Here is a 15,641-nt window from a genome sequence, read left to right as displayed (position 1 = left end):
ACATGGTGCAAGGCCTCACAACTATACGGTAGAGGTGCCACTCATTGATTTTTCATTCAACAGCAGCTCACTTTTTGAGGAGCTGCTGTTGGATCAAATATGAAGGTTGGTACCTCCACCTTACCAAGGCCTTACAGGTGTAAGACCCTTACAGGTGTAAGACCTCACACCATGTAATTTCTCGTGTTTTACATATTTCTTGGACTGCCTCCATACTGCAACTGAACCACCTAAACTCCCACATGTCCCTGCTTTGGCACTTGCTGCCTTTTTTTGTCTCTAAAACCCCATATCAGTACTCAGGCTAAAAAGAAAAATGATGGACTACATCCCCGGGCTTGTTTTCAATTGGCGAAAAACAAGGATTATCATACTGGAAAGAAGCAGCCAAAGTAAGGTATAGATTTATTACAGGGTTACAGTGTTCCGGATCATATGATCCGATCCCAGTAATCAAATTTCTCATCCCAAAACATTCCAAACATAACACCAAATACAAAACTATAACATTTACATCTGAGAATATGTATATGCTCCAAAAACTGTCCACAAAGTATGTATTAACAACACTAACCTCTTTTCCTCAACTACTAGAAGTTCGTTTCTGGTTGAGTACGGCCTCGAGAGACTTGGGCTCGCTGACGGGGGCAATACAGGTGAAATTTTGGCAGACATGTGCCAGCACCTTGTCTGTTGGGCTACCCTTCGCCATCAGGGCAATGTTCTGGTTCTTACTTTCCCAAAACTCCATGTCTTCTCTGTTGTCTGGGTCTATTTGAATCACCTGCATTTTAACACAGTATTAATACAAAGCTCTCTAATAAAAGACATGATATGAATATGATTAGTACCCACAAGGGAAAAAAAAAGCATCAGAGCCATGTTGCACGGATTCTTCTTCTGAATTAGCATCACATGACATAATCAAAAGGAAGGATGTGATGGCTGCCTGAATCCAATTCATAATCCCCATAAACCCAGAAACGAAATGTAGGTTATTCCCTCTTCCCTTTCATGAAGTAGGTAAGGTGGGCATATGAACCTATATAGAACAAACTAACGGAGGCTGAATGGAGAAAAGAAAGGGACAATGGCGGTCTTGCTTGGCGTGAAGTCTACTGGTTCTTGCGTAGGGTACAGTACTAAAGGTCCTCGGACTTCCAGGCGGTTTTGATTTTGGGCAGCTGTTCACTGTTGGATCTTCTCAACGCAAGTCATGATTTTTACGTCCATCCTAATAGTAAAAGTTTATGCGGAAATAAAATATTATATTTACTAAGTTTATTAAATGTTTAATATATAACTTGTTACAACTTAGTGACTTACAATGTAAGAAAATTAAAAAAGTTTATACAGAAATAAAATATTATATTTACTAAATTTATTAAATGTTTAATATATAACTTGTTACAACATAGTGACTTGCAATGTAAGGAAATTAAAATTTGAGAATTGATTAAAATATTTTGGTGAATCTACAAATCTTTCTTCTCAAGGTTCACTGAATCTGACATACCCATGTCGGATTCCGACACTCACACCCGTACTGATGCAACCTAGCATCAGATAGACAAGTCCATATGCCTTTATTTGGCCGAAGAAAAAGCAGACCATTACTATATGAATGATCAGCAAGCTTCTGATATATATACTTGATGGGAAGTTGGCAAGTATTTGAGAATTTATATGGGTATTTGTACCATGCATAATGTTGAGAAACTCACAGTTCTGTTGGGATCGTAGGATGAATGAGCAGCAACGACCATGTCCTCGAACTCTGCTGAAAATTTATTGCCGACCACCACAACTTGTTTCCTCGAAGGAACAGACAGCATGTCTACTGCACAGCACATAAGTGGGACAGCCATGGCCTGATCTTTCAACCTTGACTCGAACACTGCCTGTAAAACCACATAAGAATTTGAGGCCTAAAATAGAATCCAAACTTCAAGGAACCAAATCATATATATATATATATATATATATATATATATATGAGAGAACGGTTCCTACACATATGTGTAGAGAGTTCTCTACACACTAGCTTAAAATACAGTGGGGGCCCACATTGTTTGGGTGATCCAAGCCATCCATTTTAAAGGCCCTCACATAGATAGGGTGTCTACAAAAAATCAGATCCATAGGATCATCCCAACCCTACGATTTGTGGAGGTAAAATGGATGTCTTTAAACCTTCACAAATTAGTCCATTTTTTGCCTCCACAGTTCGAATGGTTAGGATGATCCTATGGATCTGATTTTTTGTGGACACCCTATCTATGTGAGGGCCTTAAAAATGAATGGTTTGGATCACCCAAATAATGTGGCCCCCACTGTATTTTAAGCTAGTGTGTAGATAACTTCTCTACACATGTGTGTAGAAACCGTTCTCTCTCTCTCTCTCTCTCTCTCTCTCTCTCTCTCTCTCTCTCTCTCTCTCTCTCTCTATATATATATATATATATATATATATATATATATAGAGAGAGAGAGAGAGAGAGAGAGAGAGAGAACGGTTTCTACACACATGTGTAGAGAAGTTATCTACACACTAGCTTAAAATACAGTGGAGGGCCACATTATTTGGGTGATCCAAACCATTCATTTGATTGGCCCTCACATAGATAGGGTGTCCACAAAAAATCAGCTCCATAGGTTCATCCTAACCCTTCAAACCGTGGAGGCAAAAAATGGACAGATTTGTGAAGGTTTATACACGTCCATTTTACCTCCACAAATCATAGGGTTGGGATGATCCTATGTAGCTGATTTTTTATGGACACCCTATCTATGTGAGGGCCAATCAAATGAATGGTTTGGATCACCTAAACAATATGCCCTCCACTGTATTTTAAGCTAGTGTGTAGATAACTTATCTACACATGTGTGCAGAAACCGTTTTCTCATATATATATATATATATATGAGAGAAGTGTAGCTACACAAACGTGTAGTTAACTTAGCTACACCGAGGGCTTAAAATACAGTGGGACCACATTGTTTGGGTGATCCAAACCATTCATTTGATAGGCCCTCACATAGATAGGGTGTGCCCAAAAAGTCAGCTCCATTGGATGATCTCAACCCTTCAAACTGTGGAGGAAAAAATGGACAGATTTGTGAAGGTTTTTACATGTCCATTTTTGCCTCCACAAATCATAGGGTTGGGTTGATCCTATGGAGCTGATTTTTTGGGCACACACTTATCTATGTGAGGGCCCATCAAATGAATGGTTTGCATCACCGAAGGGGCCCACTGTATTTTAAGCCATCGGTGTAGCTAAGTTAGCTACACGTATGTGTAGCTACACTTCTCTCTCTCTCTCTCTCTATATATATATATATATATATATATATATATATATCTCTCTCTCTCTCTCTCTATATATATATATATATAGAGAGAGAGAGAGAGAGAGATGATATCAGCACAACAATGTCTGATGGTTGCACTAACCCATCTCATCTTTTATTAGTTAAAGAATCTTTTATTACTGAAGGACTGTCAGTTCTCAAAAAGCTCTTTACAAACCTATTAAAAAGTAAAATACAACCTGGGTTTGTGCAATTATTAAAACATGGTTGCACTGATATCATTTCCCTATATATATGTATGTATGTATATATGTGTGTGTGTGTGTGTGTGTATATATGTGTATACATGCATATGAAAACCTACTAAGAGATGCTCTGCTGTTTCTCGGTAATAGCTGGACCCATTGCTAGCAACCATCGACGAAAACCGTACAAGATTAATTGCAGACACCGAGTTTCCAGAGGGCTCTGCACCATCGTTATCTTCTTTCACACGGAGTAAGACAGAGGGGTCTTCTCCTGTGGTGTTAAAATAGCCTCCGCCATCTCCATCAAGAAACAACTTATCCTGCAAAAGTATGACCTTCCATGAAAATGTCGATCACACGGTTATTTTGATAGCTGTGCTACAAAATAAAATTAACTAGACCGGTATCACTTGCCTGGGTTGCTTGAAGTTCAATTGCCCATGAAAGCCACTTGGTTCCACCACCAAATTCATAAAGATCCAGCAGTCCTGAAATTAGGAAAGCATAATCATCCAAAAATCCAGGTGCTTTTGATGGACCATTCCGAAAGCTGTGGTGCAACTTGCCCAAGTGCTCATCGTACAGCCTATTCTTGATAAAAGATGCTGCCTTTTCTGCAACTTCCAGGTATTTTTTGGGCTGCAATGGTTACAAACATAGTGTGCAGAGGCCACCGATGAAATAGATATTAATAAAACTTATCATATTGGTCAGAAAAGAGGCTGACAAGTGAATTGAAAAAAAATCTGCTCTTGTAAATCACAGAAGCAGCTAATCATTGTCTGGACAAACCCGCTGGGGACTTGCAGATTTGTGGTACAGGTGTGGGTTTGCAACCCTAAGTGAGTGGATTCAGCTTCTACGAGATTCATAGCTTGGCCATCCAGTACAAGTCTGGGTTTGGTGACTCTAAGCTAATCGTTTCATGGAGATTCATGATCTGCGTAGAATTCTTACACCCGTTCTTAAGCACAATCAACACTCTTGCTCAAGAGGGTGTTGGGAGACTGGTCTTGTTGTAGATAACGCTCTGCCTCTACTCTAGTGTCATGCTTCCTGGTTTTTGTTTTGTAGTTTGTTTATTTGACTTTGTTGTTTTTTCTGATTTCTCTTCCACCCGCACCATGTTTTCTTTTATAACTTCTAAAAGAGAGTCCCCAGTGGAGTTCTTGTACTATATTTTTGAAGGCATGTTATTGTTCACTCATCTTGAAGTGTGTTTCTCCTCTAGCTTGTATACTTTTCCATGAAAGCAATTAAGGCCTTCAACTTATGACACCATATACTCCAAAGGTTAAAAGCCATTGACTACACATCATGTATTCCAAAGGTTAAAAACCATCAACTACCCTACTCAGCAACCTGGTTCATTGAAATACTGTATCTCAGTTGACATTTAAACAATCTAGACTGTTACTGAATCTACATCTAATATAAGTCCAAGTCCTGAATTTGTGGCCACCATATTTAAAGGTTCACTATTACCACATTAACAGTACTGAGTTGATGTCCGTGGAGAAGCGAACACACAGCTACAGGAAAATAACACAGAAATCAACATTTATAAATTATTGATAGAGAAAAAAATAGATTCTTTTTCCACCAATTGCACTCAATATATGCTTCTAAAACTAACTAACAATACAGCAATGAAGAAAGTATACACACAAACTCCGTAATGTTGAAAACTGAGGCTGATCATGTAATATGAGGATGAAAACTTACATCACAGCCGACTACAGGAAAGTTGAATTTGCTCTCTTTAGCTTCTGTCTTGAGAATTTTGGAAGCTTTTGCAAAAGATGATATTGCAAGTCCATTCCATGAAACAATTACCTAGGCAAGCACCTGATCCGTTAAAAACTGCATAATAAGTACGATAAAAGTGCAAGACTTAGAATTTTTTAAAATAACCAACACTTGAAAATATTATTATGAGCAAAAAAAAAAGCGCAACACCTTATCATCCAAATGTGGCCGTGGCCTCTTTGACCTCGCATTGAAAAGCCTTTGTCGGCATGCTCCCAGAATATCAGAATATTCATCCACAGACATGCCCAACTTTGATGCCATTACAGAAGCATCTTTTCTTTCTATCAGCACGTTTTTCCCCTTAAATTCTTCATGAGGATCACTCATTTTAGAAAGGTCACAATTCCCTGAAGATTTTATGTAATAATGGTCTGTGAAAATATTTGCAGCATCTCCAGCTATGTCTTCAATCTTGGCATCAGTAAACCAATAGATTAATTAAACTAAAAAATCAGAATGGGCACACCTATGAGGCAAATCAGCTATTTACTGATAAAAACCAATGCTGTCTCATGAGGCTAGTAATAAATAAATTTTATTAGTGTCAAATAGCTGAAACTTGTCAATTGTTGTAGCTTTCCTTCTGGTAACATTCATATGGATACAGATCATGTTACAGACCATTTGCTAATAGGGGTTTATTATAACGTTCTCTGTACTTATGACCATGGATTTAAATAGGCATTTTTTTTTTTCAAATTTCGGTCATTTCGGCCGAAATTTTTACAATTTCGGTCGGTCAAATTCGGATTTCGGCCGAAATTTAAAACCATGGTAGTATGACAACATGGCAGGAATCCCCAGTGAAATGTTTCCTATTCAGCATCTGTTTGTATTGAATGTTGTTTCCATTCAACCTAATGGAACCTTGTTATATCAGAATTGGTTGTATTGTCGAGTTGTTTACATTCAACAAAAAATAACATAAAAAATATGAGCTCATGGAATTATATCCATGTCCACATGACAGTGCCTATGAGGCACAAAGAAGTGATGACTGGATCTTCTATATATTGAAGCATGAGTAATATATAAAGCTTCATAACTGCAAAGGATGGGAGATGGAAATGAGAAACAAATGAATGAAAAAAAAATAGGAGCTATAAATATTGGTTATTGATAAAGTCGACATAAAATCAGCAGAAATGCTCAGGCATAAATGAACAAACCTCATTACTAGTCCAAATGTAGAAGGATCCTTCCTTCTTTGGGGCACCCTCGAACTCAGCACTATCTGCGTCTTCAGCTGAATATATTTCACCTTCTGCTCCAATCATATCTCTCCTCAAATAATCAAGAATATCCCGAGCAGTATTCGAATAAAAACCATCTTTTGTGATGGAAAATGCATCCAAATAAACATTAACAAGCTGTCCTTGGTCGTACAGCATTTTTTCAAAGTGTGGAACTGCAAAATGACAACGACATTTCAACTATAATCAGGATGTAATTAAATAACAACAAAGTAAAATAACAAAACTAATAAAGAAACATAAATCAGAACCACTCCAATGAAGTAATTCCCATACCAGATATGAAAATATGTTTATTCGTCATTGTTAAAAGGGAATCATCGACATATCAGTCAAATGACACATTCAACTCAGTTAAATTTTGTTGGTCGAGGAAGTATTGTTTTTTATCCACAACACAATCTTCAATCACAGCTATTAAGAGAATTCTCTATTTCTTCATCAATAACAAAATCAAAATGAGATGGAACAGAAATAATGAATAAAATTAACAACAATTAGCATCCTGGAGAAACTCACCATGCCAACGCTCATCCACACTATATCTATGAAAACCACCTCCAATATGATCATGGATTCCACCTCTTGCCATGCATTGCAAGGTAAAACAGACCATCTTTAAAGTTTTATTAGCTTCAGTTTCCTTCCCATTTTCCTCCAATTTCTTTGACTGATAAAGCATAAGTTGAATTTCCACAGGTCTGGGAAACTTTGGGGCAGATCCAAATCCACCATACTTGGCATCATAACTTCTTGCGAGCTGACAAATCATAACGTAGCATAATTCAGCAAAACATAGCTACACTAATAGACTAGACAACCATGCAGGACACCAACGTCATTGAACATTGTTCCTGCCAATGGTTCCAAATGCGAGGGTACTTAATAACTAAAATCAAAGTTAGGTTTGATCATAGCAAGATGCTTAAACTTAGGTTCAGGTGAGCAGCATAAGATAATTCAATCAAAGAATAGAAGAATAGAGAACAAAGTTCCCATTCAATATATATATATATATATATATATATATATATAGAGAGAGAGAGAGAGAGAGAGAGAGAGAGAGATTTTGATGGTGACCTCCGGATAGGTTTTTTTTTTTTGTTGAATGGTATTCTGGATAGTTGCCTGAGATTAAAAGGAAAAAAAAAACTTAAAAGAGATCATCTCCATCATGAGAAATATGGATCAGTCTAATTGGGTGCAAGCCTCAAGATTAGGTACTAAATATACTAGATGAAAGTATCAAACTATTTTTCCCAGGAAGCTTGGTCATCAAAAACCATGGTGTAAATAGAGAACTGTCCCATACAATGGAATTCCACATCTTCAACTATTGTCAAAGTTAACTACTTGAGTTTCCATACCATAATGCAAATGGAGACAAACACTATGAGAAACAACTATGAACATTTGCATCACATTTACGGAAGCCCATCCATCTTCAAATCAAGATGTAACTATAAAAACACTTGCCTGTTCAGCACACAGTTGCAACGCATTATGCGAGAGCCCATCCTGCAACTGGCGAGAACTAGCATTAAAAGATAGTGCTTCTGAAAGTTGTTCAATTGCAAAGGTGCTACTTTTCTCTAACGTCTCCCTTTTAGTTTCCCAAGCTTCTTTCACCCTCCTGAACCAACAGAGAAAAGTGAAATAGTCAAGAGGTGAACTAAATTGCAAGGAAGCCTTACAATTGTAACTTCAAGACACATAGGTATGCACCTGAGGATAGTTTTGAAACCTGGTCGCCCATACTTGTCATCAGGAGGGAAGTATGTCCCACCCATTACGGGCTTCAGATCAGGAGAAAGGAAGACACTCAATGGCCAACCACCACCACCATATAAAGCTTGTACATAAGTCATGTACACCTACAAAGATGAAAATTATTCTCAAGGATACGAGACAAAACTTCATAATTGCAAGATTAGCAGTACATGAGCAAGCTTTGATACATATCAGCTCCATATAAAATACCTCAAATAAGAAAAGTAGCAAAAAATAATTAAGACGCATGACCTGTTACAGGTCATTTTCCTTCAAAGTCCACTAACAAAAAGGATATTCATTCAATGAGAAATAAGTTACAATAAAAAGAGTGTGAACCCAAGACTCCATATGCTGCCTATGTGAAAAACATGTCCCTGTGGTAAAATCATGGAACTGCTTCGTTCTTTGACCTATAGGTCGAGGGTACAATCCCAGCTTACCAACCAAAAAAAAATCATGGAGCAGCTTTAAAAAATTGCAACTAAAACATGTCAGTTATAATCTGGTAGCAACCATTTAATTTCAAAACTTGAGTGTTTAGGTAAAGGAAGGAGAATAGTGCTTGGAGAAGACCACCCAAGAAGCAGAATAGGAGGAAGAGAAGGAAAAAAACAAAGAGAAAAAGAAAGGAAGGGCAAAGAGATAATTCGTCCGGGTTGAAAGTCTAACCACATGACTCCATAAATTGCTTTATGTGAGTTATGAATGAAACATCTGTTGCATTACTTGATGATGAGCCCTATCATAACACATATCATTACATAAAAATATGTGCCATTACTTTTTTAATGGCTACATATAAATAGGTTATTCTATCCTATTTCTTAAAACCCCTTTCAACTTAAAGCATAGAGATCATCCATGCCTAACTTAAAGCAAATGATACCAAACTTACTATGGTGAAGAGCGTTGTAAAAATGTCTGCCAGGTGATCTATTGACGCCACACATGGAGTTGATAGCAGTTTGCCAATAACCTTTTCCACGAACAAAATGACAATATATTGTGCTTGGTTCTCACACGGAATACTAGATTACTAGAAATATAGTAGCTGGTTATCACAAAACAACATGATTGGCTTGTCAAACATAAAACTTATCCTTGTCTTCAATCACATCAACTCACACACAATGTGACTCATCACGTAGCACTCTTGCCTCTGCACTAGAATGTGCAACCAAAGCCACTTTTTGCTTCTTAATCCTCTAAGTAACAAAATTACCTCCAACAAAGGTACAATATCTAGTATTCGAATATATGTCAAATGGAGATCCTGATCAATACACAGACCAATTCATATCACAAAAAAATTTCAAACGAACAAGAATATATTCTCAAATGGCTCATACGTATGGTGTCAAGGGTTGATACATGTGCAACTCATCCCACACACCATGGAGCGTACTATAATACTCAACCAAACTCTTGTTTCCTTGTTGAAACAAGAATATATTCTCAAATGGCTGATGCACACGAGATATTTTCAACTGAAGAATAAGTCCCATGTATCGTTTCTCACGCTTCTTTGGTTGTGACAAGAGATATAACATTCGCACTAACTTAAGGTTTCATACAGTTCCACAGACAATCCATAATTTGGTAATTTTCTCTAACATGAGACTCACTTGGTCCACTTTTAGTTAAATATTTTCAACTTTCTCTCTGCACAAAGGGATACTTTCACAAATTGAGTGCATAGGAGATACTTGGGCCATTCAATTTAAGGGATGTAATACTTGAAAATTTTCCATCTCCATGGTGCCTGAAATATTAGGATTATTCTCACTCATAATAGAGAATGACAACAGCCAATTAACTCAATAACCACACAACCCCAGAAAGAAGGCACCGAGGCCACATACTTATCAAATGTGAACAGAACAACACACTCACCAATCCATGACTAGGTAGTACATTTATAATTCACTGAAGAAGGCAGCAAGGCCACACAATTAAAAAATTCCATGAACAGGGCGGCAAGGATGCACAATTATAAACCTACGACTTGGCAGCAAGATAGCAAAGAACCAAGGAACCACACTTATCAATATACCTCCACAACCAATGCAACACAACACCCAAACACTCGAAGAGAACCATACACATGAATAGAATATGCCAAATAACCTGAGTAATAGCTGCCACTTTTATGTGTAAAAATCTGCATATAATCATCCTCTTTGCAACAATTCCTCTTTCATTATCACCAAAAGAGAACACTTTCAATGGCACTCACTAAATCACAAAAACACAGCGAACCCCATGGGTTTTCTGTGCACAAAAAAGAAAGAAAATGATGTAGGCTGGGAGGAGAAATTAGAAGAAGATCTCTACGGGGCTCTTCTAGGGCGGCGCCAAGAATAAACTTGCAAGGGACGTCGATTTCCATTAGACAACCTAAGGTTTGCTCAGCATAAAGCAACTCCAACAAATTATAGGAGAGGATGGTTCAATCTAAGGTTTCCAAGAAGATAAGGAAATCATAGCAAAGCAATTGTGGATCTTGACTCCGATAACATGTTAAAACTAAAAGTAAAGGTGAATAGCTCCTGAGAGAAGACCACCAGGACATGGAAGAGGAGAAAAAAGAAAGAAAGAAAAATAAGAAAGAAGTAAGAGAAGCAAAATTACATCTCTGACATTACTCGATGCTGGCCTTATCATAACCCACATCATTAAACATAAACAAACTATTCTATTCTATTTCTAAACATTGAAAAATGATCTCCCAGGTTGAAGTCAATGTAAAGAACATGTTTCTATGTTATATGTATGGTCCATAGTCCTGAAATGCCTGACAGCTGGCACATTTTAATATGAAAAATTACGAAAAGAATGCTCTTTATAATCGAAAGGTCCACAATAAGTAGCAAGAAGGTAAACCATAACATAGCAATGAAGGATGATTAATCACTGCTTTGTAAGCTCAAACTAGTCAAAATAAAGGAAACTAGAAATAATAATGGAGGACCATTTAGTACCCGACCTCATTTCTATATTTGGTTTGTTATCCAAGTAAATTCTCCGCAGGAGTTTTAGTCTTGGACCATAATTACCAAGAAAGAACACCTTTACGAAAACATTATCAACATCATAACAATTCCATACTCTGTGCACCCACTTCTAATAAGTTTGTGTCAGGTAAGTTTGTATCCATTATGTAACTGGAATGGGAAGAGATTGGGAAGCATGACCAGTGTCTTTGATTACAAGCATGGTTTTAAATTTTGACCGAAATCCGAAATTTCGGACCGACATGAAAGGGGTACTACGAAACCGAAATTTCCTAAATTACAAAACTTCGGTGGAAATTTCAGCGAAATTAAAAAGCTTAATTTTTATTATTTTATTACTTTACCAAATTTCAACCGAAATTTCGGTTGGAAAAAACGGTATTTTGTGGGCCAGTACCCAATTTCGACCGAAATTTCGGTTTCTGGAAACACCGAAATTTCGGCCGAATTTGATTACAAGTAATGTTTTCTTGTCCTTTCTAGCTCTTTAGTCTGAAGAAATGAGCTCTTAAGTCTGAAGACTGAAGTCTAAAGTAAAATTCTTTTAGTGCAACAATTATTAAAACCAATTCACAGCAGAACTTGAAATGATAAAGTGAAATGATGAAGTAACAAACAAATAAACATTGAGTCAAATTGGATTTGGGCAGCCAACTAGCTGAGGCCAAGTTCTGTGCTCCAAAACTTTGATTCAATAAGTTTTTTCTTCCTTCAAAACATACCATCACCCCTATGACTCAATAACATCAACATGAGTTGAAATTGAACCCAAAAATCTGAAGTAATCAATTTGAAAAAAAAAAAAAAAACAAGAACATTGACCAGCATGAAAGTAGATATTTGAAACTTCCATGCCTAAATAATGGATGAAAAGACATTAATATGGGAAAAAATAGAGAATTTATACGCCACAAGAAGAACTGATGTTACAGATGATCAAAATCACCAACATATTGTACATAAGTTGACCTGGAAATCAAACAGAATATATCAAACTAAAGAAAACCAGGAGTGTCTTCCATACCAACATTTTTAATTTTAACCGCCAATTCAAATTATAATTCAACTCTGCATGGTAAGTAACTAATAACATCTCTTATTAGAGTGAAACAACACTAAACTCAGCAAAAAAAAGACAACCACTCCAGAAAGATTAGCATTGCATACGTAGAATGCCGTACAATAATGCATTTACTTGCATTGCCAAAAAAGTCTCTACATAGAAATTAAACAATTAAGAATATATCACTATATAATTGCTCCCACAACCTCGCCACTTAACACATTCATTGCCGGGACAAGCGTGATCAGGTACCTAATTGAACAGATGATGCAAATTCAAGTCAACTAAACTGTATTCCTATCGTAACACATCTTAACAAAGTTAAATCAATGAGCACTCTTTGTCACTCATTGCTCACTTACTCTATCAACATCTGGTCGTTCCTCACGATCCACCTGTTGCATGAAGCTATCAGAGATAAGCATATAGATTAAGATAATTTCAATGGATAATTTGCAGGGAAAAAGATCAGGAAAGAAAATTCCTGAACTAGAAGTCACCTTAATGCTAACAAACCAATTATTTAGCAATTTGGCAACCTCTTCGTCCTCAAATGACTCAACCTCCATGACATGACACCTAGACAAGATAATCAGAAAGAATTCAAGGACATTACGTAAATATAGTAACCCACGTAAGAAAAATTATAAAAAAGTAGAGAGGATCCAAACAACTCACCAATGGCATGTGCTGTATCCAACTTCACAGGGAGAAAAGATAAAAATGAGAAATTAGGGTAAATATGCTGCCAAGAGAATTGAACTTGTGACTGTATGTAGAAGAACAAAATCAGTACATACTCGACAAGAAGATGGGCATATCATTTTTACGAGCTTTCTCGAAAGCGTCGTCACCCCACGGGTACCAATCAACCTTCAATCCAAAACGAAAAAACACACAATTCTCAGAGACCATCGAAGAGGAGATAAGTTCGGCAATTCAACATTGGAATCATGTGCCCCATAGAAAAGGGTGTGGTTGAATGTACACCCAAATTGCAATCTGGGTACAAGTTCGTTCTTTTAAGATTGCAATTCATACAAGAAGTCCAAACTAAAAAATCCCAAATTGCACCCGAAATTGAAATTTGGGTGTACATCCAAGCGCACCCAAAGCCCCCATAAAAAAAGAGTGAATTTGAATGTACACCCAAATTGCAATCTGGGTACAACCTGGTGCTTTTGAGATTGCAATTCATACAAGAAATCCAAACTAGAAAATCCCAAATTGCCCCCAAAATTGAAATTAAAATTTGGGTGTGCCTCTAACCACCCAAATACCCAATAAAAAAAGATTGTGTTTGGATGTACACCCAAATTGCAATATGGGTACAAAGTAGATGCTTTTGAGATTGCAATTCATACAAGATGTCCAGACTTAAAGTCCCAAATTGCACCCGAAATTGAAATTTGGGCGTACACCCAAATTGCAATATGAGTACAAGTTTGTGCTTTTGAGTTTGCAATTCATACAATAAGACCAAACTAGAAAGTCCCAATTAGAACCCTAAATTGCAATTTGGGTGTACATCCAAGCACACCCAAAGGAGGAGGAAGAGGGTTTTCAAATACCGGATTGTGGGCATGCTGAAGGAGATAAGGGCTGTGCTCAGAAGCTAGACGGTTGGTGTGTTTGTGGGCTGTTCCTCCTTGGGCCATGGATGATGAAACCCTAAAAAAATTGATGGGTTTATGATGAAGGGAGAGAGGAGAAGAAAAGGAGATTGGGTTTGAGAGAATTCTTGTTCTGGGTTTTGAGAAAGAGCAACGGAGAGTAGTGGGAATTAACACTAGTCTATGGAATAACATGGAATGAAGAAGGGTTTGGGTCAAAGTACTAGAATAAGCGGTGGGGTTATAGAGTTTAAGAGAAAATGTGATTTTGACTCATCCCATTTGATTTTCGGCCACATTGTTTTGTCAAGATTTTGGTTTTTAGAGATTTCTAGACGGTTGTGGTGATGATGGTCATTGTTGGAAGTACAAGGCAGGGAAGGAAAAGATTTGGCCTAGGCTGAACCACACGACCTTCTCAAGATTTGGCCCCCAATCATCTTAAGAATGTATCTTAGCCGTTGAATGTAGATTGTGTTGCCAAAATCTAGTTTCGACCATCCAGGCTCTTGATTGATAAAGATCATCCAATCAGCATAACAGACAAGATGACCCTGGATAGGGCTCTTGATTGATAGAGATCATCCAAACAACATAAATGAGAACATGACGTTGGATAGGAGAGAAAGGAAGAAAATGATCCATGCAGACGAATTCAACTAGTGTCAAGGAATAAACTTAGGGCCCGTTTGGATACCTCATATTTTGTATTTGGATTTGGAATTGAGTTTTGAATAGATCCGCCAGCTCATGTTGAGGGAGACAGAGAGGGAAGGGAGTACTTCCTAGTGGAGGGGAGAGGTTGATGAGCAAAGAGGGTGAAGGAAACTGCCACATCTGTGGATTTCCAATTACTTATTTCCACAGCATATTTGGAAATCTGATTTTTTCCACTATCAGTCGCTGAATTGGAAATCCAAGAATTTGAGCCAGATCCAATTTACAATGCAAAAAGGGCTGATTCTGTCAAACGGGCATCCAAACGGGCCCTTAATCAATTTGAGCCGGGTAGATTCTTTCACCTTCTTCATGAAACTTTTCTAAAGGATTCTTTAGCTGACCCCAACTAGTTTGGTACAAAGGCTTAGTTGAGTTGAGTTGAGTCATTGGGTCATTGATACTGATAATAGTCAAATGCCAAATTTTTGTGTGACCTTTGAAAAGTGGATGAAGGAGTCACTTACATTGTAATTATGGGCCTCTCACTGGATTATAGCCACGATGATATGGATAATATATTGACCCCAAGTCTCTAACCCACCGCCACTGCGGCTTGCACTTGCCCGACCCTATTCTTCTCATGAGAACAATGTAAGTAGGACCTTCGAAGACACTCCTATGGACATTCCAGTTTGAAATGGATCATGACTGAGACACAGGAAGTAGATCCAACGAACACTTTGAATCCGATCCAATCGATTAAGGGATTTGCGTGGATCCGATTCGAAGTCGACCCTTGAAATTCGTTATCATTTTCTCTTTCTCAATGACATGCGGTTGTTTAGTTGCCATGCACTGTTCATTCTACAATCCTCGGCAGCAAGAAATTT

General features: G+C 37.5%; 1 protein-coding gene across 1 annotated transcript; it reads right to left on the bottom strand.

The window, feature by feature from the left end:
* Positions 1-381: 381 nt before the first annotated feature.
* Positions 382-14,426, bottom strand: LOC143852241 (catalytics). The gene is made up of 15 exons (XM_077361640.1): positions 14,050-14,426; positions 13,279-13,351; positions 13,157-13,178; positions 12,979-13,057; positions 12,841-12,873; positions 8,354-8,502; positions 8,105-8,261; positions 7,148-7,388; positions 6,545-6,783; positions 5,523-5,786; positions 5,289-5,399; positions 3,978-4,202; positions 3,680-3,883; positions 1,725-1,901; positions 382-784 (listed from the first exon to the last, which is right to left on the bottom strand). The coding sequence occupies exons 1-15, from the start codon at positions 14,284-14,286 to the stop codon at positions 584-586; spliced, it is 2,412 nt and encodes an 803-aa protein (XP_077217755.1). The 5' UTR covers positions 14,287-14,426; the 3' UTR covers positions 382-583.
* Positions 14,427-15,641: the final 1,215 nt, after the last annotated feature.

Source organism: Tasmannia lanceolata, unplaced genomic scaffold (assembly GCF_043159265.1).
Source record: "Tasmannia lanceolata isolate RefF3 unplaced genomic scaffold, GAP_Taslan_0.1 ptg000019l, whole genome shotgun sequence".
Lineage (NCBI taxonomy): Eukaryota > Viridiplantae > Streptophyta > Magnoliopsida > Canellales > Winteraceae > Tasmannia > Tasmannia lanceolata.
The sequence above is the reverse complement of the archived record's forward strand: the minus strand, read 5'-3'. Positions and strand labels throughout refer to the sequence as shown.

Coding starts and splice junctions, on each gene's coding strand:
- LOC143852241 (XM_077361640.1), bottom strand. CDS start 14,286: ATGTTATTCCATAGACTAGTGTTAATTCCCACTACTCTCCGTTGCTCT. Junction 5,787..6,544: donor ACATTTGGACTAGTAATGAG/GTTTGTTCATTT, acceptor ACTGATGCCAAG/ATTGAAGACATAGCTGGAGA. Junction 5,400..5,522: donor GGCCACATTTGGATGATAAG/GTGTTGCGCTTT, acceptor GTGCTTGCCTAG/GTAATTGTTTCATGGAATGG.